Here is a 27,295-nt window from a genome sequence, read left to right as displayed (position 1 = left end):
AAGTATTTTATATGTCACCCCTACAAGATCCCATATCCCACTCCAGTTTGCCTCCCAGTAACAGTACCCGGTCAGCCCTTGTCTACACAGCAACTGTGGCCACACCTCAAAATCACAGGAGGTTGGTGGCACCTTAATTGGGAAAGATGGGCTTGTTGTAATGGCTGGAGCGGAATCAGTGGAATGGTATGGACGACATCAAACACATAGTTTCCATGTATTCCATTTGCTCCGTTCCAGCCATTATGAGCCGTCCTCCCCTCAGCAGGCTCCTGTGCTTAAATATCTTAGAGTGATCACAATATGGCTGTGATTTGGTTCTGTGTGACCTCAAAGGCATCTGATAGTGAAAAGAAAATTGATAGAAAAATCAGTAACACTTCAAGTCTCCAGGTATAGTACTTTATTACTTGTTATAAGCATGTAAAAGCCTTTATAGTGTCCTATTGAAATGCTTAATAATAAGTTATGACTATGTCGAAAATCGTTGAGTCATTGACTGAAAATGTCTGGTATTTAGTCAGAATCATTATGAGATGGTTATAGGCATTATATGGGTTCAGGCATGCTTATGATAAAACCGCATCATAATGAATTAAACCTGTAGGCTTTATGTAAAGTTCCCTTCACATCATGATGTTGTTATAGTCACTTTCATTACTGTAATGACCAATAAATATATTATTAATAAATTAGGAACTTAATCACCATATAGAAATATCAAAGACTTATGGCAAATATAGGTGCTCAATACAATTGGAACAACACTGCAGTTTTTAGGCAGTAGCTGCTTAAAGGTTACTTAAAAACCCTTTACTACTACCAGGTAGCCTCCCCTTAAAAGTGTGCACGGGTAATAGTTTCTCCAGTTTAGTAGAGACCAACTTCCCTCCAGAGTCTCCCGGGTTATTGTCGCTCACATCCAGCTCTCTCATATGTGAAGGGTTTGACTTCAGAGCTGAGGCCAGCGAAGCACAACCTCCCTCTGCGACTCTACAGAATGACAATCTACAAAATGATATGACAATCAGAGTAAAGCTGACTCACACTTGGCATCGATTAGAACAATAATGTCAATGTACTCTAATACCCATTCCAATGTCTCATTAACCACATAATACCTTCGCTCAGTGGTTTACAGAGTGGACTCGAGTTCAGCAAAGAGCAGCTTCACTCCTGAATCCTGCAGGTCTTTGTCCCTTGGGTCCAGCTGCCTCGAGTGTGAGGGGTTTGAGCTGAGAAATGAAGCCAGCTCTTCACAGCATCTTTCTGTGAAGTTACATCTCAACAACCTGAGTGTGAGAAAATAATGACATATTTTAAACCGGAATTCAATCAGGATGTGCAATATGATGCTTTAAAGGGGAAGTTCAGGAGTTTACAACTTGATGATTCCTCACCTTGAAAGTAGTCTATGAGCAAGGATAAAATGTAATCCATGATATGGTTTTCTTTATACAGCCATTACAAACTTCAGCTAGCTTTAGCCACCACTAGCTAAAAATCAATGGAAGTGATAGGGGCAATTGTTTAGTTGAAGAAAAAAAAAGCCAAATCACCTTTTACACTAGAACTGCTAGGCTTCTCAGCCTTCAAGTACCCACTAGAAAACGTGCTGTCAGAAGTCCCCTTTAGCCTACGTATCAGATGAATCTACTATGTTGTTATCTGAGGGTGGCTATATTCGTAATCATATCTGTAAATTGACAGTTGATACTCATGATGGGAAAAAAAGTAAGGTTTATTATGTCTAGTACCCATCTCCCTGCAGGTTTATATAGCTGCAGGTTAGGACCAGCACGCAGAGGTGTGTGTGTGACTGTGTGTCCTGTTCTCAAAACTGTCAGATACAAGGGTGTCATCACTCAGTCAGAATGTGCATTCGCGTTTCTACTGATTTATCATAGTGGCAGGCTAACAGGAGGCAGCAGCAATCTAAATGATCAGACCAAAACGTGATGAGAAGTGATCGGGTGAAATATGAAGCTACAAGCGAGTGAAAGAAGACAGCTTTGGGTGAAATATGTGACCTCAGGTGAAATATCAACTATCTATGAAAGGTCAACTATCCAATCAGAGCAGCAGGATCAATGTGCAGCCCGTCCTTCTCTTTATATACAGCATGTTGCTTTCAAAATGGCAGATTTATTTTCCTTACAAAAGGGAGACCCAAGGGAGACCCGGGAGACAAAAGGGAGACCCATGGGGCGGTGCACAATTGGCCCAGAATCGTCCGGGTTAGGGGTGGGTTTGGCCAACAGGGATGTCCTTGTCCCATCGCGTACTAGCAACTCCTGTGGCAGGCCGGGCGCAGTGCACACTGACATGGTTGCCAGGTGTACGGTGTTTCCTCCGACACACTGGTGCGGCTGGCTTCAGGGTTACGTGCGGCTGGCTTCCGGGTTAAGTTGGCATTGTGTCAAAGAAGCAGCCGCACCAGCCCTTGGTTGGGTTGTGTTTCGGGGAAAGCACGGCTCTCGTCCTTCGCCTCTCCCAAGTCCGTATGGGAGTTGCAGCGATGAGTCAAGATTGTAACTACCAATTGGATACCACGAAATTGGGGAGAAAAAAAATATTTAAAAAAAGATTCAAGGCCTGGTTATTTGATGTTCATAAATGTTGCATTTTACCTAATGAAAACCATAGCGGGTGGTAACTAACAAAATGCCTACAAATTTAAGAGATTACATGTTACCTAAGGAAACCCATGCCGGATGAGTCTATACTCTACCCCAGTATACCCATTACGGGCAATAACTATAGAAACAAGGTAGCTTTCTTCACGTCAGGGGAACTTAGCAAAATATGGTTGCCATATTTGCGTCGGGGGAATTTAACTAAAAGTGTCAGCCCATTTGCAACGCACCTCCTTGTTATTGCATTTACATTTACATTTTTGTGTGTTGCACTTGCAGTCAGTGGTGTCTATGAATCACATTATTATGAAGGCATAAATGTATGAAAGCGTGTACCCTTATTTGAAATAGATTTAGTTATTTCCTTGTGATGTACTTGTTACTGTCATGTTTTATTTCATGTTTTGTGTGGACCCCAGGAAGAGCTAGCTATTGGGGATCCTAATAAAATACTAAAATATCAAAATACCTCATGTTCATTATTGACCTCTCCGCTTCCACCTTCTGTGATGTAGCGCATTGTGTAGATCCTGATGAGCAATGTGTTTTTTTGCTCAGCTATTCGCTTGAACATGCACTGAAACTTTCTTTCCGGGTTGGATTTGAATTTAGGTTGGAACACAGCAAGCTCATCTGAATGGTCAAACAAAACACAAAACTTTAGTACTCATAGACACTTTGTTTGGCGTTTCAGATTTTTTTATCAAGTAATGTTTATTCTCTTTGGAAACACAGTTCACAAATATTTCCCCCTTTAGGAGGCAATGAGGCCTTTTATTTTCAATCACATGTTTAGGTGATAATGTACATTTCTGAGTGAAAATAACGAACCAGTAATCACAGTGAATACAATACAGCACAGTGAACTAGATTGCTTACCTTTCTCCATTATGTCAGCTGGCTCCTTCTGCTTCATGTTCCACAGGAAATGCAGTGTGATCTGCTGAGCCCCCTCTCTGGCAAATGCTCTCCTGCTTCTCATCTTCAGTCATTTCTGCAACCTCCCTCTGACTCTCAAAGCATTCTGGAAGATCAGGACAAAAAAAGATATGCACGGGTATTTACCCTTGTTTTGTAGGGAAGGCTTTCAAAGGGAAACCTGGCCGTAAGCTGCCCAGTCACACAAGTATACCCGAAGACCTAAATTCCTTCAATGCTTGCGTCGAGGCAAGCACCACTGAACCGTGCATGAGAGCACCAGCTGTTCCAGACGATTGTGTGTTCTCGCTCTACGTAGCCGATGTGAGTAAGACATTTAAACAGGTTAACATTCACAAGGCCGCAGGGACAAATGGATTACCATGACGCGTACTCAGAGCATGCGCTAACCAGCTGGCATCTTCACTGACATTTTCAACCTCTCTCTGAGTTCGTAATACCTACATGTTTCAAGCAGACCACCATAATCCCTGTGCCCAAGAATGCCAAGCTAACCTGTCTAAATGACTATAAATGACTAGTACTCACATTTCGTAACCATGAAATGGCCCACATCAACACCATCATCCCAGACACCCTGGACCCACTCCAATTTGCATACCACCCCAACAGATCCACAGGTGACCGAATCTCTATTGCACTCTACACTGCCCTCTCCCACCTTGACAAGAGGAACACCTACGTGAGAATGCTGTTCATTGACTATAGCTCAGCGTTCAACACCAGAGTGCCTTTCAAGTTTATCACTAAGCTCAGGACCCTGGCAGGACACTTGGAAGTTGGTCCTCGCATGCTCTGAGTACACATCCTGGTAATCCATCTGGCCCTGCGGCCTTGTAAATATTGACCTGTTTAAAGGACTTGCTCACTTCGGCTACGGAGAGTGTGATCACACAGTCGTCCGGAACAGCTGGTGAGGTAGAGAGAGAGAGTCGAAAACAGCATGTCCGGTGAACAGGTCAGGGTTCCATAGCCGCAGGCAGAATAGTTTAAACTGGAGCAGCAGCACGACCAGGTGGACTGGGGACAGCAAGGAGTCATCAGCCTAAGGCATGTTCATAGGGATCTGGTCCTCCGAAAGAGAGAATTAGAGGGGGCATACTTAAATTCACACAGGACACTGGATAAGACAGGAGAAAAACTCCAGATATAACAGACTGACCCTAGGCCCCCGACACAAACTATTGCAGCATAAATACTGGAGGCTGAGACAGGAGTGGTCGGTAGACACTGGCCCCGTCTGACGATAGCCCCAGACAGGGCCAACCAGGCAGGATATAACCCCACCCACTTTGCTAAAGCACAGCCCCCACACCACTTCATTGCCACACTTTCAGTTTCAAGCACACTCGCCATTTCCTCTAGACCGACCTCACTCCAACTCTCTCGCCCCCTTGTTCTACTACCAACTTGGGCACATCGCCCTCGTTTGGCAACATTTGGAAACACAGAAAAGGGTCTTTATTTTCAATGTTAACTTCAATTGGATAGTGACGTCCCAAGGATCCCGCATTGAAATTCCCATTTATTTACAGAGAGTAGCTAAGAGCACGTCTCAGTGGTTATCGAAGAAGAAGTTATATTTTTTCAAGTGAAGAATAAGGGAGTTGTGTAGTAGGTGGCGGTAATACGTCTCCGTGGTTTTCGAAGAATAAGTTATATTTGTTCAAACGAAGAATAAGGGAGTTGTCTAGTAGGTGGCGGTAATGCAACATTTATTGGATTCCAACCGCCGTTAAACGTCATCGAAGAAGAACGTCTACGTGGTGACGTTTTTGTCTCTGGTCACGTGACTCATCCGAAAGGTAGCAGCATGGCGGAAACGCATGTGCAACCTCAAAACAAACTCCTGCAATTGTACAGTTTTAGCTAGCAAACCACCGAAACCAAGCGACAGGCCGGGGTACCGGCGCCCAAGTACACTGCAAGATGGACGAGGAGAATAAACTTCAGTTCCCGTCCCTTCCTCCGTGTAAGGAGGACCTATTGGTAAGTTCTAGCATGCAAAGCTAACGCAGCCAGCTAAAGTTAGCATACTCAAAAACAGCCCTTGTTAGACTAACGTTACGTTCATCTTACATGTCATCTCTCACGCGACAAATGTTAGTTAAATGTAATCTTGTCTGAAGTATTTTTAAATGACCGTTAATTATGTTTCTGCTCAAATTAGATGTGTTCCGCGAACTAGCTACCTAACGTCAGCTAACTATCTAGTTAGTTTGTATATGGCCAATAAACCACGGCGAAAGGCCTAATTGCTATTATAAACTGGTTACAAACGTAATTTAAACAAAGTTTTCATCATACCACGGGTATAACGAAACATTTATTTTTACAACTAATTACGTTGGTAACAGTTAAATAGCAATAGGGTTTGTGGTATATGGCCAATATACCACGGCTAAGGGCAGGCACGCCGCGAGTCGTCGTGTGTAAGAACAGCCCTTAGCCGTGGTATATTGGCCATATACCACACCCCCTCGTGCATTATTGCTTAAATATACCGTTAAGTAGCTAGTTAGCGTGCCAGCTAACATACATCCCTTGATTTTTTTCTGATATCTTCCACAGGACTGGGCGTATCCAATGAGGCGAGAAATGCAGGTAGCTATGCCCTTTTCTCCCCAAAGTGGAATTCTTGAAACAGGCAACAGAAGTGCTGAGTCATCTCATAATGATGCCAAAACATGTTTCTCCATTGTGTTAGGAAATTCTACCAGGCCTGTTTTTAGGTCCCTACTCAGCTGCTATGAAAAGCAAGGTAAGTTGGTATACCATAATTAAAACAGGGGTGGTTATTCTGATCTGCGGGGGGGGGCAGGTGTGGGTGCAGACCTTTGTTCCAGACCAGTCAAGCAGTGACACCTCATTCAATAAGTCAGTCTCGACTGACGATGGTGGATAATTGATTGGTAGAATCAGGTGTGTTTCTGTTTGGCTGGAACAAAAGCCTGCACTCACACTGAACCTCTAAGTGTGAAGGGCCATCCACACCAAGGACGGTAAACATTTAAGTAGTTCTAATTCAAGTGAACAGCAGCGTCCACACAATAACTACAAAAACGGTGGGAAACTATTTCCATCATTGGGGTCACTTTCAGAGTGCCCAACGATACAATGTCAACAATCAATCAAAAACGTCTTCTATTGAAGAGTTCTAACTAGGAATAGCCGTTCGGAGAGGACAGGAGGCAGAGCGCATTGTGAGCTTTCCTGAATAACTGGTTGTGTGAGTATGTTGTTGGCCACATTAAATATAGGATGACTTGGGAGACTGATTATCCACGACAGACAGCACACCTGTGTCAGAAGCCAATTTCTTCTAAAATACACCATATACACCATACGCCTGCTAATGTACCTTTCTGAACCTTGTAAACCACTGGTGTCAAATTATGGAGGGCTGAGTATATGTGGGTTTTTGCTCTTCCCTTGTACTTGATAGATGAATTAATATTAGTAAGGAACTCTCCACATCCGGTAGTTAAGGTCTTAATTGAAAGGAAAAAACTAAAACCTGCAGACACTAGGCCCTCTGTGGAATGTGTTTGATAGCCCTGTTGTAAACTGTCGAATAGACCCATAACTGATCCAAATGGTTGCATAATCAGGCCTTGCCTAATGCAGTTATTTCAGCATGAAGCGTGCATTCAAAATAGGACATTTGAGCTGTTATTAAAATTAGCCTACATCACTGCAGTTTACAGTCCAGACAATAATTGTGTAGCCTACTTACTTGATAACAATAATATAATTTTACTGTTAGCCTAGGTAGAGTAATTTAGTTTAAAAACATAGGCTTAATCAATAGTGCAACTTTGGTCTGCAGAGCGCAGCCATTTCAAAATCGTAACTCTTTTTTAAATACTAGGCCTGTTCAAGGAGAGAAGCAGGCTTGCTATTGCTTATTGCTGAATGTAAAATAGCCCTACAAGCATAGGCCAAAATAATATTAACTTCAGTTATATAATGCTTTTCAATACAAGTAACAGTGCTTAATATAATAAAATAAAAGTACTGAAGAAACAAAGACTGGAGAATAAAAAAAGATGGCTTATTAAAATCATACTTTGAAATCATCTTTATAAAAGTGTGTCTTCAGCAGTGATTTAAAGAGGCACTGAATTTGCATGCCTGATCTCCTCTGGCAGATCATTCCAAAGTTTTAGGTGCCCTAATGGCAAATGCCCGGTTTCCTTTTGTTTCCAACCTAGACTTTGGAATAGTCAACAGTGCCCTGCCAAAGAATCTCCGGTTGCGACCTGGCTCGTAAGGAGATTAAAATATCAAAGATATAGGATGGGGCTAAACCAAGCCTTAAACTTGATTAATGCAATTATAAAATGTATTCTGAAAGGGACTGGTCGCCAGTGTAGAGAAGCTAAACTCTCAGCTACAGCACGACAAGTGGTACCGGAGCGCCAAGTCTTAGACAAAAAGGCTCCTTAACAGCTTCTACCCCCAAGCCACAAGACTGCTGAACATTTAATCAAATGGCTTCCCAGACTATTTGCGTTGACCCTTTATTTTATTAAGTTATTATAAAATGTTTTGCTCGGGCTCGATGTACACTCACTGGACCCTAACCACACACATGTATATTGTATATTAACATGTATATTAACGCCACACGTATACATTCACACCCTTCACATATGCTGCTGCTACTCTGTTTATCTATGCATATCTATGCATCACTTTACCCCTACCTACATGTACATATTACCTTGACTATCTCGTACCCCTGCACATTGACTCGGTACCCCTTTTTATTGTTATTTTATCGTTACAATTTTTTCCTTTAGTTATTTGTCACAAAAAAATTTGCTTTGAAAAAACTCAGCATTGTTGGTTAAGGGCTCTTAAGAATTTCATGTTATGGTCAATACCTGTTGTATTTGGCGCATGTGACAAATACATTTTTATTTGACAATAGGTGTGTTATGGTTACATTTTCGGCTGCCTATTAAAGCAGAGCTGCAGAATATTGAACAAACTGCGGACGTTGGAGTTATTTGACTGCGGCGTATACAAAGAGTTACAGTAATCTAGGCATGAGGAAATAAAAGCATGTATTACTTTATCCAGGTTAGTGACTAAAATATAATCATTACTGCATCTATGTTAACATGATAAAAGAAGGACTGGACAGCCTTTTATATGCAGGCTGAGGTTTAGGTCAAGGTCAAAGAAGACACCAACGGTTTCTAGCCGTAGTCTTTTTATTGGTGGACAAATGACCAAGGCTATTTCAAATCTGGGTTCTAGCAAGGTGGTGGCCAAATAAAACATTTGATTTCTTATAATTGAGCTGGAGAAAATTGTCAGACATCCAACATTTGATGTCAGCAAGACAATTGTGAAGTGGCTACGGTAGCTTGGTGGCTACGGTAGCTTGGTCACTGGGTCTGATATGCATGGTATTCGTTTCCAAAGAAATTCTTACGTGTAGGTTCCTTCTCGACAATGCATTAACATTAATCAAGCATAGGTATAATCGAGGAAGGCATAATTTATAGTCCAATATTTACTTGTGTATTGGGGGATGGGGGGGCAGTGTATAAACTGAGCAAATTGAATAGATGCTGGTGACAAGACTGAACCACCCATGCTCACTGAGAAATCTCTGCCACATAGATATGACCAAAATCAGTCGAGGGCAAAGCAGGAGATTCCCACCCACCTTTCCAGGTGGTCAACAAGGATGTTATGATCAATAGTATCAAATGCACCACTGGTGGTTGATTTATTAGGGTCCCATTAGCCGACAGCTAGGCTTACTGGTGTCCAACGCATAACAAAAAATACAATTCAGACCAAATTTCGGCACTGAGCAAATTGTTTGATTGGGTTCAAGACCAAATGTTTGCACAGAACAGACAGAGATCAGCACAGTGAAAAATATCCAAACGTAATAAACAACCATTAGAAAAATGCGAATCACTTGCAAACCAAATCACTTGAGCAACAAGGCAAGCAGTAACACGCTGTAAAAGATGCACATGCTAAATGGCGTTTGTTGAATTGCTACATTGAAATATGAGTTTCTATATAATTTTCCCTTTACATGTACACTTAAGTATTATTTGCAGTTGTCACTGACAATGAACATGAACTGAATGGACCTTATTAATCAAGCTGGGCTCTGAGTAGAAGTAACATGGTAAATGTAAATCTGGGGCATAATTTGTGGATGTCCGTCATCCTTTTCATGTATGTTACGAATTACAATTTACTTAAAGCCTAATCTAGACCCCCTCCCTACAGAGTAATTATAGACCCATCTCTAAACGTCATTTTGTATCCAAGATTTAGAAAAAAGTAGTTTTCAAGCAATTGGTGGCGCATCCACAAAGAATGTTGTCTCATAGTTCAATGGCTGTGAGTTCTAATCCCACCTGAGTCAGATGTTTCCCCCCCCCCCCCCCCCCAAATCCTTAATTTACAATATTCATCCCGTACAATATACATCCATCTATTTCTGAAAAATGAAAACAAACCTTTGACAGGGATCACCCTGGTAGTAGTTGTTGGTTTTTATACAGTACCCAAGACCAATGTTGCCTCCAAATAAATTAGGCACTGGGCAAATTTCAGGTCTGCTGAGCTCAGACTAGAACCCTGTGAATATTCTGTGCAACTTCCAGCCTACCAGAGTGGCCTACCATAAACTATGGAGAAAGTGCATCCCATAACATTTTAACATGGAACTAGCTGTTCTATTATTTCAGCCTACAGTAGCATCCAATGTGTGGCCCAGCGTCATTCCGGTTTGGCCGAGGTAGGCCGTCATTGTAAATAAGAATTTGTTCTTAACTGACTTGCCTAGTTAAAAAAAGGTTACACACACACACCACTGACCAAAAGGTTTTGTTGGCATTTATGTATGTCCCCATTACCAGTAAAACAGAATCAAAACTTATTTCTTTAAATTATTTGCTGTTTCATTGTTCATTTGTTCAGTCGTTTCATTCTCAACCAGGATTTCTATTGAACGCCATTTGGGTCTTTGCATGTCAAAAAAGATACACGTCAAATAAGCTTGTTGACCAATCAGGACCTGAGTATGACTGCACGTCACATAATAAGTTAACGCGTTCGTTCATTTTTTAACGTAGGAATTACACTATCACTCTTATTTCATATGTCACAATGATTAATCGATACGTATGCTATGATGCTGCTAAAGTTGTCTCGCTCACCTACAGTGCTCGTCATAAAAAAAGCTAGCTAGCTCATGGATGCAAACAATGTTCTTCCTCAAAAACAGCAAAACGACAATCTGTTTCAGTAGCTATAGTTAGCTAGCTGACAATATAGCTAGGTGTTAGGTTCTAATTCTCAGAGGTAAAAACTCAATGGACACTATGAAAGCTTTCCCCAGAGGATCAATACAGCTGCATTCAACAAACATTTTCACACAAGCACTGATATTTAAGCCTTCCTCCTACGCTGAGTCTCCTCCTTCACATCTGTACAAACATTGTGTCTTTACTGCTAGGCAGGATACGAAGTGATATGGGCCATAAACTTTTATTTCTCCCTTTACGTGACCAGACCTGATCTCGACCCGACCCCCATCACTAATCCATGGCTCATCTATGTGAAGCTAGCCACAATAAGGATTAGCCACAACAGTGGACTTTGCGGATAGCCTTCAAAATAAGTGTCATTGACAGCGATGCAAATGAATATTAGAATTATGCCGTATTTTTTTTTTTATCCGTTATTTTACCAGGTAAGTTGACTGAGAACACATTCTCATTTGCAGCAACGACCTGGGGAATAGTTACAGGGGAGAGGAGGGGGATGAATGAGCCAATTGTAAACTGGGGATTATTAGGTGACCGTGATGAGGGTTGGATTGGGAATTTAGCCAGGACACCGGGGTTAACACCCCTACTCTTACGATAAGTGCCATGGGATCTTTAATGACATCAGAGAGTCAGGACACCCGTTTAACATCCCATCCGAAAGACGGCACCCTACACAGGGCAATGTCCCTAATCACTGCCCTGGGGCATTGGGATATTTTTTTAGACCAGAGGAAAGAGTGCCTCCTACTGGCCCTCCAACACCACTTCCAGCAGCATCTGGTCTCCCATCCAGGGACTGACCAGGACCAACCCTGCTTAGCTTCAGAAGCAAGCCAGCAGTGGTATGCAGGGTGGTATGTAATTTAATAGATCGTGCTAAATGGTATATAAAATCAACAAAAGACAATTTGTTTGACAATCTCTTTAAATCACACTAGATGTATTATACTTTAGAAATGCATTGGGGCATACTTATTAAACTGTATAGCCTTACCTATGGATTGTGGATCAATGACATGGGGTATCAGTCTACTCAGTGACACCCAGAGAACATTAGCATTGTAGCTCTTATTGTGGAATTCAATTGAATTGAGCCACATTTATTGTCAACCTATGTGTATTGAACACCATTACCAAATAAAAACAATACTACGTGGATGTTTTGGAGTCTGATACCTCTGAGGGGGACATTGGGGAAAAATATGTTGGGTATTGAGTAGACTAATACCCCCATTTCATTGATCCCCAATCCTTAGGTAAGGCTGTACAGTGCAATATGAATGTCAATACACACAATAGGCTGACTGGGGAGTCCTGCGATTAGAGCTACAACGCTAATATTTGTATAAACTCTTCACAGTTGTGTTCTGTGTGTGTCACCGAGTAGACTGATACCCCATTTCTTTGCTTCACATTCCAATTTTGTTTAACATGATGTAGTCTAAATATGGCATGATTCCACCAATTGTAACCTTCTGCAACACTTTCAAAGGGGTACTTTTATTTTGAAGGCAAACCGCAAATTCCACTTGTGCGTAATCCTTATTGTGGCTAGCTTCACAACACACAACCCGGTCATTTCGAGCCTCACTAGCCAGATGAAGCTAGCTGTCTGCTTATAATGTTAGCTTTGGGCAACAGGGTTAAGTAGCTGGCTAGCTATTTATGTTCATGAACTGAAGTTCAATTTCAATAGGCGAACAACACATGGAACCTAGCAAATACTTACTCACAAGGATTCCTAAATCATTGCTAAGAATAGTGAAAATGACGTTTCTACTGGTCATTATTTTCAGGCTGGTTGTATTGGTGCTAGCTAGGTACCAGCTAAAGCTCGCAAGCTACCCCAGAAGTTGCGATCAAACAAATAATGCTTTATAACCAACGCGGTATTGTAAACGCATCGTTCGTGGCCGGTGTTTGCAGACTTTTTTTGTACGGCTTTGACAGTGCTACTGATAGTAGTGGTGGCGCTTGGCTTGCACGTATATTCTGAACACAACATTCTATAATAGAACTGTTATTTGACGTGTCAAATGAAAAGCTTATTTAACGCGTCAGATAGTGTTATTGTCAAATAGTGTTATTTGATGTGTATCTTTCTTGACACGCAAAGACCCAAATGGCGTTCCATAGTATGTCGTGAAGCAAATAGCAGTGATGCTATTACTGTGTAACTCCGGTAGGGAAACATTTGAAAAATGGCGCACTTGGTAACGTTAGTGAGTACCGGTGCTCGACCAGTCGTGAAAGCCAACATCCCACGGCAGAACGACTGATTGTCAATGGCAATGAATTCCATTATCCTGACATTAATGGATTTCGCCTTGGAGGTGTCTCACTTAAATTGTCTTACTCTTTCAAATGACTGCTTGATCCATACAGCAGACACTGGGCTAGGTTAGGAATGCTATGTAGCGCAACATTTTACGTGGCGTCATTGCATCATTTACCTACGTTACGTAGGTATGCACGTCAGCTTTGACATCGGTTTTTCACATTGCCAAATAAGGTGCACTGCTAACTAAACCTAAAACATCTGGATTTAAATGTTTTTTCCCCCATTTTTTTTCACAAGGTACTCTTTAAGTAACCTTTCTTATGTAACCATACCAAACATAACATACTAATTTGAGTTCCCCAGATTTTATTAGGCCTACAGCGTGCAGTAGGATGTGTTGATCAGTTGATTGACAGGTGTAATATAGAACGATGACCTTGCCTCAAGTGTGGATGTTCGCCAACATTTTCTAGTTGTGTAGTTTATTCTCATAGTTATAGTTGGTGTCGTTGGGGTGGATGGCCCTTTAAAATTAGTTATCGAAATGTTGAAGGTCCTGGACCATAAAAATAATACATTTTTTCAGTTTGTACAATGTGCTGTTAACTGAACCTTTTTGTCCTCTTTTAGCTTTCCATCCTTGAAAGACAGGAGATAACACACTTAGTGTGTGTTCGCCAAGATATTGAGGCAAATTTTATAAAGCCCAACTTCCCACATAAATTTCGGTAAGAATCAAACTGAGAATGGGTACGTGTTTAAAACTCAGCTAAATGACATCTCTCAATCGATCAGCTAATTCATGTGGCCTGCTTTCTAATGTTTTCAGATACCTCGTTTTAGATATTGCCGACAATCCTGTGGAAAACATAATTAGATATTTCCCTATGGTGAGTTTCAGCATGAGCTAAATGTGGTGGATAATGTTACAATGTACTGCAGCCTGACCTGCCATGTTATTGCTAGTAGGCCTAAATGTATTTTCTCCTCTATCCACAGACTAAAGAATTTATTGATGGCTGTTTAGCAAGCGGAGGTAATAAAAATGTATTTAATTGGATTGAATATAGTCTTTAGAATTTCATTCCAAAAAATGCATACAACAATGTGCAGGTACTTCTTCTCCTTCTACAGTGCCTTCAGAAAGTATTCACACCCCTCAACTTTTTTCAGATTTTGTTAGTCTGAATTTTTTATTGATTTACATTCATGTTTTGTCACTGGCCTACACACAATATCCCATAATGTCAGTGGATTTTTTTCCCCCAAAATGTCTTGTCAATAAGTATTCAACCCCTTTATGGCAAGCCTAAAGTTAAGGAGTAAAAATTGTCTTGAATAAAAAAAGAGCAGACATTGAGTATTCCTTTGATTTCATTAATTACACTTTGGATGGTGTATCAATACACCCAGTCATTACAAAGATACAGCCGTCCTTCATAACTCCGTTGCCGGAGCGGAAAGACATTGCTCAGGGATTTCACCATGAGGCCAATGTTGACTTTAAAAAAGTTAGTTTAATGGCTGCGATAGGAGAAACCTGAGGATGGATCACCACAATACTAACTTAATTGACAGATTGAAAAGAAGGTAGCCTGTATGTAATATTTACGGTACCAGTAAAACAGTTTGGACACCTACTCATTCAAGGGTTTTTCTTGATTTTTTTTTTTTTTACATTGTAGAATAATAGTGAAGATATCAAAACTATGAAATGGCACATATGGAATCATGTAGCAACCTAAAAAAGTGTTAATCAAATCAAAATATATTTAATATTTGAGATTCTTCAAATAGCCACCCTTTGCCTTGATGACAGCTTTGCACACTCTTGGCATTCTCTCAAGCAGCTTCATGAGGTTATCACAGTTCATATGAGGAAATCAGTCAAACTAAATACTTTAATTTGTCCCTAATGGGCAGGGCTGTGGCCATGGGTGGGCCAGGGGGGATGTAAGCTCACCCACTTGGGAGCCCAGTCAATCAGAACTAGTTTTTCCCCACAAAAGGACTATATTACAGATAACTACTTCCCCTCCATTTGACGATCATGCAGGTGAAGAAGCTGCGTGTGGAGGTCGTGGGCTGGCGTGGTTACAGGTGGTCTGCGGTTGTGAGGCCGGTTGGACGTACTGCCAAATTCTCTAAAACGGCTTTGGAGGCTGCTTATGGTAGAGGAATTAACATGAAATTCCCTGGCAACAGCTCTGGTGGACACTCCTGCCGTCAGCATGACAATTGCACGCTTCCTCAATTTGACAGCTGTTGGGACAACTGCACGTTTTAGTGGCCTTTTATTGTTCCCAGAATAAGGTGCACCTGTGTAATGATAGTGCTGTTTAATCAGCCTTTTCCAATGCCACATCTGCCAGGTGGATTTATTATCTTGCCAAAGGATTAAATGCTCACTAACAGGGATGTAAACCAATTTGTGCACAACATTTGACAGAAATAAGCTTTTTTGTGCATATGGAAAATTATTTTTATTTTACTTCATCTCATGAAACATGGGACCAGCACTTTACATGTTGCGTTGATATATTTGTTAAATGTAGATAGTTTTATTTTGACACTGATATTTGAGTATTTTGTGTAGATCATTGATAAAAAATTACAATTAAATCCATTTCAATCCCACTTTCTAACACAAGAAAATGTGCTAAAAGTCTTTCTGAAGGCACTGTAATGTGACTTATTGTACTCTGCACCTGGATAATTGTTGGGTTGTGCAAAACAGTGCTTTTGAATTCTTATTTCCCCGTAGAAATCGATCTTGACTCTTTCCTTGTCTTGTTCACATAGGAAAGGTACTAGTTCATGGAAACGCAGGGATATCAAGAAGGTTGGTTACCTTGTGTAAAATATTTGATTTTGAACAGATCCAGTGTGTTTAAAAATTGCCTGCTTGTCTATTGATCTTGATTGATCTTCCTGATACTTAAAGATGAAGATTAGTATCAATCTTAATTGAAATAATTCTCTCTTCTTTCAGTGCTGCCTTGGTTATTGCATACCTTATGGAGACATTTGGTGTAAAATACAGGTAAGACCGTTCAACAAACCAAGCAGGCTTCATTTATTGCTAGCTAGTTCAGAGTAGAGCTGGAATGATAAACCGAAAATGGCCAACACGGACATTGACTTCCTCTTACCAAAGCAAATGTTGGTGATTTTGCTACACAACGTTTGTGTAGATGGTTATAAAACATAATTTGTTCAACAGTAAAATCCTATGCATTGTGTTGAGTCCTGCTATGAAAGTGTCTGCCTGTCCCTGTTTCGCTGTTGGCTGCTGACTCACTCCCTCTCTGCATGGTCCGTGAGGAGGAGAGAGCGAGCGATGCATTCTGAGTAGCACAAGCATGTGAACGTTGTTCAAAATGCTATTGCGGGAAAAATAGTTTTCAATGCAGCTATTGTTCTAGTCACAGAGAGGAGACTCACAGCTTTCTGTGAGTATATACAGTTCATTCGGAAAGTATTCGGCCCCCATGACTTTTTCTACATTGTTTCTATAGCCTTATTCTTAAATTGATTTCCCCTCATCAGTCTACACACAATACCCCATAATGAAAAAACAGCAAAAAAAAAAAGTTTTTCAAATGTATTGAAAAAAAACCGCTATCACATTTACATAAGTATTCAGACCCTTTACTCAGTACTTTGTTGAAGCACCTTTGGCAGCGATTACAGCCTCAAGTCTTCTTGGGTATGACTCTACAAGCTTGACACACCTGTATTTGGGGAGTTTCTTCCATTCTTCTCTGCAGAGAAGGTTGGAGAGTGTCGCTGCCAAGCTATTGTCAGGTCTCCAGAGATGTTCGATAAGGTTCAAGTCTGGGCTCTGGCTGAGCCACTCAAGGACATTCAGAGACTTGTCCCGAAGCCACTCCTGTATTGCATTGGCTGTGTGCTAAGAGTCATTATCCTGTTGGAAGGTGAACCTTTGTCCCAGTCTGAGGTCCGGAGCAGGTTTTCATCAAGGATCTCTACTTTGCTCCGTTTATCTTTCCCTTGATCCAGACTAGTCTCCCAGTCCCTGCCGCTGAAAAACATTGCCACAACATGTTGCCACCACTCTCCTTCACCGTAGGGATCGTGCCAGGTTTCTTCCAGATGTGACGCTTGGCTTTTAGGCAAAAAAGTTCAATATTGGTTTCATCAGATCAGAGAATCTTGTTTCTCATGGTCTGAGAGTCCTTTAGGTGCCTTTTGGCAAACTCCAAGCAGGCTCACACGTTTACTGAGGAGTGGTTTCCATCTGGCCACTCTACCATAAAGGCCTGATTGGTGGAGTGCTGTCCTTCTGCAAGGTTCTCCCATCTTCAGAGGAACTCTGGCGCTCTGTCAGTGACCATCACCTCCCTGACCAAGGCACTTCTCCCCCGATTGTTCAGTTTGTCCGGGTCTTGGTGGTTCCAAACTTCTTCCGTTTAAGAATGATGGAGGCCACTGTGTTCTTGGGGACCTTCAATGCTGCAGGCATTTTTTGGTACCCTCCCCCAGATCTGTGTCTCGACGCAATCCTGTCTTGGAGCTCTACAGACAATTCCTTTGACCTCATGGCTTGGTTTTTTGTTCTGACATGCACTGTCAACTGTGGAACCTTATGTGTGCCTTTCCAAATCAAGTACAATAAATTGAATTCACCACAGGTGGACTCCAAGTTGTAGAAACAGGATGCCCCAGAGCTCAAATCTTTGAAATTGTTGCGCTTATATTTTTGTTCAGTGTAGTTACATTTATTGCAATATTACTTTTTTCCATATCGCCAAGCTAGTCTCTCCCAAAAATTATTTACTGTAATTTGTCGCTGATTATTGCAAACAGTGTAAATTTATCGCAATATGGATTTTTTTTGTCTATGAAATAGAGCGATATGGCCATTTATAATGAGTTCACTCCATGTATTGCTGCTGTCCAGATGCATAGTGACCAAAGATCTAGTCACATGTCCTGCTGTATTTGGCTGGTTCTTCTGCAGGGATGCTTTCAGCCACGTTCAGGAGAGGAGATTCTGCATCAACCCTAACGTGGGCTTTGTGCATCAATTACAGGTAGGGTCCTCTGTATCAAGTTGTTGATACAACCTTCCAAACAGCTCTGACCACTGATATACCAAAATGGCTTGAGGGATATTCAGTGGATTTCAACATTACAAATTTGGCAGATGTCTGCTCAAAACAAGACCATTTCTGTCTGAATGTTTGACATCTCTGGGTTTTCTAGGAATATGAAGCGATCTACTCAGCTAAACTCACCATCAAGATGTCACCAATACAGCTGGGCAGATCATTCTCCCTGCATGCTGGAATGCCAGGTCAGTGTGTGCAACTTGCATTCAGGTGACAGTTCCAAGAACCTGGGCTTATTGTGTCACTGTGGGTGCATTTGAGATGACTTACAAACTGCCTAGAAAGAAGTCCATTGCAGTTGGAGGTGCTTATGTACCAACACTTTCTGTGGTTTTCCAACAGCAAGGCTCATTTCAACATGGCTGTGTCGTCATAGCTACCATTGTTCATATGTTTTTCATTAATGTCAAAATAAATTACTCTCATCCTAGTACATTCGTGTACAATCAATGGGTGCAAGTCAGATAATTCCTATAATGCAACACATTGAAAGTAGCTTATTATTGATCAGTGACTGGACAGAATGTATGCACTCATATGCCAAATTACAACTGGTTTTCATCCCAGGAAGTTGATTTTTACAGTTTATTTAACCTCGTCACCAGTCTTTCTTTATGGATTTTTGACTCTGTACCTCACAGGCAGCCTGAAACGAAGCCTGGAAGAAGACGAGGATTTTGGGGGAATGCAGGTCACTGCTGAGCAGAACGGATAGGCTTATTATGCAGATAGCTGTCATCACATACAGTGCACTTTTTTTTTTTTTTTTTTACATTTGTATTGATATAAATGTATATATTAAACATTTTCTAAAGGGGGTCAGAGAGCATTGGGTCCACTTCCTGACGTCTGAGACCAAAGGGAGAGGGGATGTGACTTGTTTTTCTTGAGCTGTATGCACTGAAGGTTTTATAGTATTTAAAGCATTTTGCATTTGCAGCGGGACAGTATTGCAATAATGCACTTTTGATACTTGAATTATTTTGCCAGAAGGGGGCAATTGGCATAATAAGTAAATGCCCAATGCTGAGCCACACGTTAGGGAATATTGGACAGATCAGGTTTACAATTGAGAAACAGCTTGCCAGAGAATTAACGCACCACTGTTCAATAAACAAACATCTAACTTATGTCTTTTGTACTGTTATTTTTGCCTGTTTCTAGCATTCTTTAACACACTGCTCCCAAATATACGTTCGGTTTTTGTATTTTGACCAACAAAGTAACAACCAGTGTAAAAATAATTTATTAGCATTTTTACATAGAATAAAAATGTCCCCAGTTGCCAAGACTAACAGCATAATTATGAAACTAAACTGAAAAACCTAAAGGTTGAATAAATAAGCTTTCACTACAATTCCATTTAATTTACCCCATATCTTCATACCAAATGTAGCTATGTATTTTCTAGAACAGAATTCCCTCAAACCTATACATGATTTTACTTGTGTACAACTTGAACTTCCTGAGGTCTGAAATAACCCATGTACCATTGATCACTAGTGAAAGCAAACTTGAGTCATTCTGTGCTGCCCCATAGGCCAATAGTTTGCCAGCACAGTTATCAGTCTAAAGGGCACTGAGATCAAAGTATTTTTACCAATGAACAGAAAATACAATTTCAGCGGGTAATTGTCAAATTTCCCAAAATAAATATGCAGTACCTTAGCATAATGAATGTCCCAAGTTTTCTGCCCTACATTAAGGTATCAAACCGTTACCAAATGGTCTTTGTAGTACGTGGGACATCTCACATGTGGACCAGTCTGCAAATCTTAAGTTGCAATTAACATATGTAAATATTAACTAAACCCTCTAACACATACATTTGAATCAAAAAACTGAAAAATAGGAAATCATTCAATGTGTTTCCTATAAAGCGCAGAGAGCACTTTATTGCATGTGCAGAAGTCCCAAATTCCAGACTGGATTGACATTCCTTTGTTAAGAAGCCAGGGACACAATGCCAAATCTCCCCCAGGTGAGGTAGCTTTGTGACCAGAGGGACGGTGACTGACGGTGGGGAGATGACTTGAAGGTTAGGGGATCCTAGGATGTTATGACAATGTCCTGGAAGCAATTTCTTCAAGTCAAATCCCAGGGAGGGATTACGATGCTCAATCAAAGAACCGACACTGCATGTAAGTCTCGTCTGATGCGGAGTAGCTAAACTTTGTGTAGAAGGCCACGTTCTTGGGTGCACATTCCAATGTTATTTTATAGCAATCTAGTTTTTTGCTGAGGAGAGTGAGGGTCGACACTAACCTGAAATTGGTGAGAGAAAACAAGAACCGTTAAAGGACAATAGCCCACCTTGTTTTGCGAGACAAGTAGGCTAAAGCTACAACCTCACTGAAATGTAACGCCCATGTTTACCAGATAGTATTACAGAACAGGGGTTGGAAGAGAGGCAAGGACTACCAATTAAGTCAAACTATATTTTGGTATTTTTTTCCATTAGTTTACTGTTCATACAGTCCCAAAATATTTTGCATGTCTGCAGTCAAGTCATCATGATGGGATGGCAGGTAGCCTCGTGGTTAGAGTTGGGCCAGTAACCGAAAGGTTGCTAGATCGAATCCCCGAGCTGACAAGGTAAAAATATATAATTCTGCCCCTGAACAAGGCAGTTAACCCACTGTTCCTAGGCCGTCATTGTAAATAAGAATTTAAAAATGTGGCAAGTGACACTGCTTCTTGTCAATAGGATTTTCAAGAAGCCAACTGACTGCTGACATGCAAAACATTTTGAGACTTAACAGTGGAATTGGTTTTTTTGTGGATTTTTCCTTTAAGCTCAGTGGAGACTACTCACAGTTTCCCCAGCTGTTTTCCCCGGCACACGTCACTGACAACCACCTCCTCCACCCTTCCTCTCTGTGAATGAGACGAAATGTCAGACATTCAGAAGTCTTCAATGGGCTGAATAACTATGTGACAAACGTGTGGTTTTGAGCAAAATATCCCATTGTCATCAATGCAATGTTACGCGTGTCTGTCATGATTCGGCCCGATAAGATTTGACCAAGTACATCAATCAAAAAGGAGTTGACATAGATCCAGGGAGGGTTTCATGTATATTGATTGTTGTTAAACCCTACCTTTGCACAGGAATGAATGAATTTGTGCTCTGTGATCAATGTGGCCGTGGCAACAATCTGTCCCAGGTTTGTGTCCTCCACCACGATGACATAGTAGTCCCCAGTCTTTTTCATGTGCTCAAAATTCTCTACGAGAGAATATACAGGATCATTTTGGGAAGTGTGTGCATCTACATCTGATGGACAGGATATCATATGGCAAAATGCTTATTGAGGACCTTTTTACTGGAGAATGTGTTTGTTTTCTATGATTGTGTATTGATGTGTATACAAGGCTCATCTGTAAAAGAGACCTTGGTCTCAGCATGACTCCCTATCAAAATAAAAGGTCAAATAAAATAACCAGTTCTTAGCAGTAAACGATAGTATGGCTCTTAAGCATATCAATATTTTGTTTATGTTTGTTTTAGGATTTACATACCATGCCTTTGAAAAATCTGAATGTACATTCACTTTACAACATGTCAAAATCCACTGTCAAAATGAAACAGTCAATGTGTATTGCCATACCTAGGCTTTGATTGGAACTTACTAATAAACTGCTCTGGCGTAACATCCCCTGCAGTTGTGAGTTGGGATAACACCTTGTAGAATCCTGTGTAGCAAAAACAACATTGGAACTATTAGGAAACTTACATTCAACATTTTATTTTAGACATAGAATAGAATGCACGACTATTGAGCCAGACATGTCAGTCTCTTATTGTGAAAGCACTGACTTTCAGGAATGCCACTATTGTAAGGGACAAGTCAGTCAGTCTCTTATTGTTGTTCAGTTAAGTCAGTCTTATTATTTGGAATATGTCAGTCAGGGTCGTGCTCATAAAGGAACACTGTAGCAAAAGGTTTTGCAAAGGAAAACTCAAATGACCGTTCCTGCTTCAGTCCGTTTTCTTCCGGTTGGTGCCGAATGCAAACAACCCAGATAAAGCAGTGTGTTGTAGTGGCCCTTCCTTCCTTACCCCTGTTGAAGTCAGCTGTGCAGAGGGGCCTGAGGACCAGACCTTCCCCAGGCTGGGAGGGGGAGATTGGGGGAGAGAAGGACACTGTCTTGCTACTCCAGTCCAGCTCCTGGAGCAGAGCTGGCTCGAATAGTGGCATCTCATCCAGCAGCATCCCACAGGCTCTGTACACACACACACACACACACACACACACACACACACACACACACACACACACACACACTGTTAGCAAAACTGTGACCTAAAGGTGTGGGAATAGGATGTATGTACTAATCAAATACTGACTGTATGTAGTGTGTAAATCCTTTCTCCAAGATTAGCTTAATATGTTTACTTTTGAAATGACGAATTCAGTTCTGATGTACAGACAGTGGACTTTGACCGAGCAAATACGGTATAAAATAGTACCGAGGAACAAAATGAGTCTAAATTTGAGTTGAAAGACACTCAGGGCAGTTTCCAAAATGGTAGACAATGTCAGTGAGTGACTAACATTCAACTTGAGGAAATTGTATAAATAATTTAATGACACTATTCTGTCCTCTTGGCTTTGTCAGATGAAATAACTTCTTATCTCACATTTACTGGGATTGAATTACAACTGTATTATGTTCAGAATATGTCCTCCAATACTATCCTCCTATCCAGGAAGTGTAACAGGAGTTGGACCTACCCCACTATGTGGACACATTTGGGTGCAGCCATAGAACAAGAATTTAGGCCTACAGTCCACCTTTTGCCAAGTAAAAGAACTGACTGATGGTGGTCAAAGTCAATTGTCTTGCCTAGAATTGTTTCATAAACAGCGAAGGACTGGTCTAGTTATGGAAGTGTTTATATTTTTTCCCTTGATGAATCTAGAAGAGCAAGGTTAGTTCATTGCTAGCGGTCTGTGGTAAAACGTACTTAAGTAAAAAATACTTTAAAGTACTACCTAAGTCGTATTTTTTACTTCACTACATTCGTAAAGAAAATAATGGACTTTGTACTCCATCCATTTTTCCTGACACCCAAAAGTACTCGTTACATTTTGAATGCAAGCACTTATCAAGAGAACATCCCTGGCCATCCCTACTGCCTCCGACCTGGTGGACTCACGAACCACAAATACTTAATTTGTAAATTATGTCCCAGTGTTAAAGTGTGCCCCTGACCATCTGTAAATAAAACAACAAGAAAATGGTGTCCTTTGGTTTGCTTAACATATGGGATTTGAAATGATTTATAACTTTTGATACTTTAGTATATTTGAGCAATTACATGTTCTTTTGATACTTATGTATATTTAAAACCAAATATTTTACTTTTACTCAAGTAGTATTTTACTGGGTGACTTTTACGTGAGTCATTTTCTATTAAAGCATCTTTACTTTCACTCAAGTATGACCATTGGGTACTTTTTACACCACTGCTAGTTGTCATAAAATGTTCACTATTTCCAAAAGGCACAGTAACTATGTTGCCACAAGCACAGATAGAACAATGGTTTAGTTATCTTTGCCATGAGTTTCCATAGTACCACAATCTTTTTCCTGACAAATGTTTTCCCTGACAAGCTAACGTTACAACAACTAGCTAGCTAGAGAGAGTAACTACTTGCTAACATGTTAATTATAGCTAGCTAATTATAATTCATCAGATCTGCTGGCTAGCTGACGTTAGCTACACTTCACAACATTGCTCTTCAGCTATGCTAATGTAGCTAGCTAAATCAAGAAAATATGTCAATGTACTTACGGTGACATCAATGTAAGGACACGTACAGATGAATAAATATCGGAATGAGATGAATGAATACTTGATCGATCTCCTTCTTCGAGAGTATCACTAGCTTACATCATTGATCGAAACAGATGATTTTTTTCTTCCTCCTTCTGATATCACTACTATATGACGTGGCAGAGATGCTAGAGCCAGAGACGGAAGAGGAAGTGAGACATCCCACTCCACTCAGGACTAAGTAGACAAGACCAAGATCCGTATACAGTGCCTTCAGAAAATATTCATGCCTCTTGACTTATTCCACCTTTTGGTTGTTACAGCCTGAATTCAAAATTGATTAAATAACTAGTTTTTTTCCTCTCACCCATCTACACACAATAACCCATAATAACAAAGTAAAAACATGTTTTTAGAAAATTTTGCAAATGTATTGAAAAGGAAATACAGAAATAGCTAATTTACATAAGTATTGATACCCATGAGTAGAAGCAACTTTGGCAGTGACTACAGGCGTCTTTTTGGGTATGTCTCTAAGAGTTTTCCACACCTGGTTTGTGCAACATTTGCCCATTATTATTTTCAAAATTCTTCAAGCCCTGTCAAATTCGTTGTTGATCATTGCTTGACACCATATTCAGGTCTTGCCATACATTTTCAAGTAGATTTAAGTCAACACTGTAACTTGGCCACTCAGGAACATTCAATGTATTCTTCGTAAGCAACTCCAGTGCATATTTGGCTTGTGTTTAGTTTATTGTCCTGCTGGAAGGTGAATTAATCTCCCGGTGTCTAGTGGAAAGCAGATTTTGCCTGTGCTTAGCTCCATTCGGTTTATCCTGAAAAACTCCCCAGTCCTTAACGATTACAAGTATCACCATAACATTATGCAGCCACCACTATGCTTGAAAATATGGAGAGTGGTACTCAGAAATGTGTTATATTGGATTTGTCCCAAACATAACACTTTGTTTTCAGGACAAAAAGTGAATTGTTTTGCCACATTTCTTGCAGTACTACTTTAGTGCCTTGTTGCAAACAGGATGCATTTTTTTGAGTATTTTGTATTATGTACAGGCTTCCTTCTTTTCACTCTGTCAATTAGGTTAGTATTGTGGAGTAACTACTATAATGTTATTGATCCATCCTCAGTTTTCTCCTATCACAGCCATTAAATTCTGTAACTGTTTTAAAGTCAACATTGACCTCATGGTGAAAACCCTGAGCGGTGTCCTTCCTCTCCAGCAACTGAGTTAGGAAGGACGCCTGTATATTTGTATTGACTTGGTGTATTAATACATCATCCAAACTGAAATTAAGAACTTCACAATGCTCAAATGGATATTCAATGTCTGATTTTTTTTACCAAAGGGTGCACGCCCCTCTTTGCGAGGCATTGTAAAACCTCCCTGGACTTTGTGGGTGAATCTGTGTTTGAAATGCACAGCTCGACTGGGGGACATTACAGATAATTGTACGTGTGAGGTACAGAGGTGACATATTCATTTAAAAAATCATGTTAAACACTATTATTCCTTGTGATTTATGTGACTTGTTGAGCAAATCTTTTCCACAACAAAGTGTGGAAAAGGTCAAGGGGTGTGAATACTTTCTGAAGTAGTTGGGCCAGGTTTTAGAATACCTGCCATGTTTGCACCGTTATTCTTAACATTTTGGTGATGTAACAGTACGAGAGCACCTCTGACAATTCCCCTATGAAATTACCGCTGTAAACAAGCAGCAAAGAGTTGCAAATTTAACATATGTTTTTATTGATTAGCATTTGGGATAATGTGTATCCAAGTCTGTACTATGTTGTGTTGTCAACAAATTGCATATCTGCTTTCACTGGACATCTTCATAGGTTTTGAAAACTATCTGAAATAATCAGTATAAAGAAGGGTCAATTAGTAACGGCTATGGAGGAGAAAGTGGAGCTCTCTAAATGTTCTGACAGAAACCGCAATGGCCCAACTCTCTATATACAGTACCTTCGGAAAGTATTCAGACACCTTGACTTTTTCCACATACAGCCTTATTCTAAAATGGATTAAATAAATAAAAATCCTCTGAAATCTACTCACAATACCCCATAATGACAATGCGAAAACAGGTTTTTAGAAATATTTGCAAAAAAATGAGCTATGAGACTTTAAATTGAGCTAAGGTGCATTCTGTTTCTATTGATCATCCTTGAGATGTTTCTTCAACTTAGAGTCCACCTGTGGTAAATTCAATTGATTGGACATGATTTGGAAAGGCACACACCTGTCTATATAAGGTCCCAAAGTTGACAGTGCATGTCAGAGCAAAGACCAAGTCAATTGTCCAAAGAGCTCCGAGACAGGATTGTGTCGAGGCAAAGATCTGGGCAAGGGTGCCAAAAAAATTCAGCAGTACTGAAGGACCCCAAGAACAAAGTGGCCTACATCATTCTTAACCACCAAGACTCTTCCTAGAGCTGACCACCTGACCAAAATAAGCAATCGGGGGAGAAGTGCCTTGGTCAGGGAGGTGACCAGGAACTCGATGGTCACTCTGACAGAGTTCTAGAGTTCCTCTGTAGAGATGGGAGAACCTTCCAGAAGGACAACCATCTCTGCAGTACTCCACCAATCAGGCCATTATGGTAGAGTGGCCAGACGGAAGCCACTGCTCAGTAAAAGGCACATTTCAGACCGCTTGAAGTTTGCCAAAAGGCACCTAAAGACTCCCAGACCATGAGAAACAAGATTATCTGGTCTAATGAAACCAAGATGGAACTCTTCGGCCTGAATGCCAAGCGTCACATCTGGAAGAAACTTGGCACCATCTCGGTGAAGCATGGTGGTGACAGCATCATGCTATTGGGATGTTTTTCAGCGGTAGGGACTGAGAGACTAGCCAGAATTGAGGGAAACATGAACAGAGCAATGTACAGACAGATACTTGATGAAAACCTGCTCCAAATCGCTCAGGACCTCAGACTGGGGCGAAGGTTCACATTCCAACAGGACAATGACCCTAGGCACACAGCAAGACAACGCGGGAGTGGCTTCGGGACAAGTCTTGAGTGGCCCAGCCAGAGCCCGGACTTGAACCCGATCGAACATCTCTGGAGAGACCTGAAAATAGCTGTGCAGCAACGCTCCCCATCTAACCTGACAGAGCTTGAGAGAGACTGCAGAGCAAAATGGGACACACTCCCAAAACAGGTCTACCAA

The 27,295-nt window shown here is 40.8% G+C and overlaps 2 protein-coding genes and 1 long non-coding RNA gene across 3 annotated transcripts; 1 reads left to right on the top strand and 2 right to left on the bottom strand.

The window, feature by feature from the left end:
* Positions 1 to 1,121: 1,121 nt before the first annotated feature.
* On the bottom strand, positions 1,122 to 6,190 carry LOC149972017 (uncharacterized). Its single transcript, XR_016491853.1, has 4 exons — positions 6,080 to 6,190; positions 3,516 to 3,660; positions 3,106 to 3,269; positions 1,122 to 1,292 (listed from the first exon to the last, which is right to left on the bottom strand). It is a non-coding gene; the product is annotated as an uncharacterized LOC149972017 (long non-coding RNA).
* On the top strand, positions 4,903 to 19,437 carry LOC110505230 (serine/threonine/tyrosine-interacting protein). Its single transcript, XM_021584321.3, has 11 exons — positions 4,903 to 5,564; positions 6,147 to 6,179; positions 6,283 to 6,336; positions 13,803 to 13,900; positions 14,002 to 14,062; positions 14,172 to 14,208; positions 15,975 to 16,014; positions 16,165 to 16,215; positions 18,157 to 18,229; positions 18,402 to 18,492; positions 18,949 to 19,437. The coding sequence occupies exons 1-11, from the start codon at positions 5,505 to 5,507 to the stop codon at positions 19,020 to 19,022; spliced, it is 672 nt and encodes a 223-aa protein (XP_021439996.1). The 5' UTR covers positions 4,903 to 5,504; the 3' UTR covers positions 19,023 to 19,437.
* A 100-nt stretch (positions 19,438 to 19,537) lies between these two features.
* On the bottom strand, positions 19,538 to 24,411 carry gnpnat1 (glucosamine-phosphate N-acetyltransferase 1). Its single transcript, XM_021584319.3, has 6 exons — positions 24,111 to 24,411; positions 22,371 to 22,534; positions 21,941 to 22,003; positions 21,409 to 21,536; positions 21,123 to 21,184; positions 19,538 to 20,572 (listed from the first exon to the last, which is right to left on the bottom strand). Exons 1-6 carry the CDS (start codon positions 24,116 to 24,118, stop codon positions 20,425 to 20,427), a joined length of 573 nt encoding a protein of 190 aa, XP_021439994.1. The 5' UTR covers positions 24,119 to 24,411; the 3' UTR covers positions 19,538 to 20,424.
* Between the last annotated feature and the right edge of the window lie 2,884 nt (positions 24,412 to 27,295).

The sequence above is a fragment of the Oncorhynchus mykiss genome, chromosome 25 (genome assembly GCF_057628025.1).
Source record: "Oncorhynchus mykiss isolate SJ-2025 chromosome 25, ASM5762802v1, whole genome shotgun sequence".
NCBI lineage: Eukaryota > Metazoa > Chordata > Actinopteri > Salmoniformes > Salmonidae > Oncorhynchus > Oncorhynchus mykiss.
Note: the sequence above shows the minus strand (reverse complement) of the source record. Positions and strands in the feature narration are given on the sequence as shown.

Coding starts and splice junctions, on each gene's coding strand:
- LOC110505230 (XM_021584321.3), top strand. CDS start 5,505: ATGGACGAGGAGAATAAACTTCAGTTCCCGTCCCTTCCTCCGTGTAAG. Junction 6,180..6,282: donor CAATGAGGCGAGAAATGCAG/GTAGCTATGCCC, acceptor CCATTGTGTTAG/GAAATTCTACCAGGCCTGTT. Junction 13,901..14,001: donor AACTTCCCACATAAATTTCG/GTAAGAATCAAA, acceptor TAATGTTTTCAG/ATACCTCGTTTTAGATATTG.
- gnpnat1 (XM_021584319.3), bottom strand. Junction 22,004..22,370: donor CACAGCTGACTTCAACAGGG/GTAAGGAAGGAA, acceptor TTTGCTACACAG/GATTCTACAAGGTGTTATCC. Junction 21,185..21,408: donor TCATTCATTCCTGTGCAAAG/GTAGGGTTTAAC, acceptor TCTCATTCACAG/AGAGGAAGGGTGGAGGAGGT.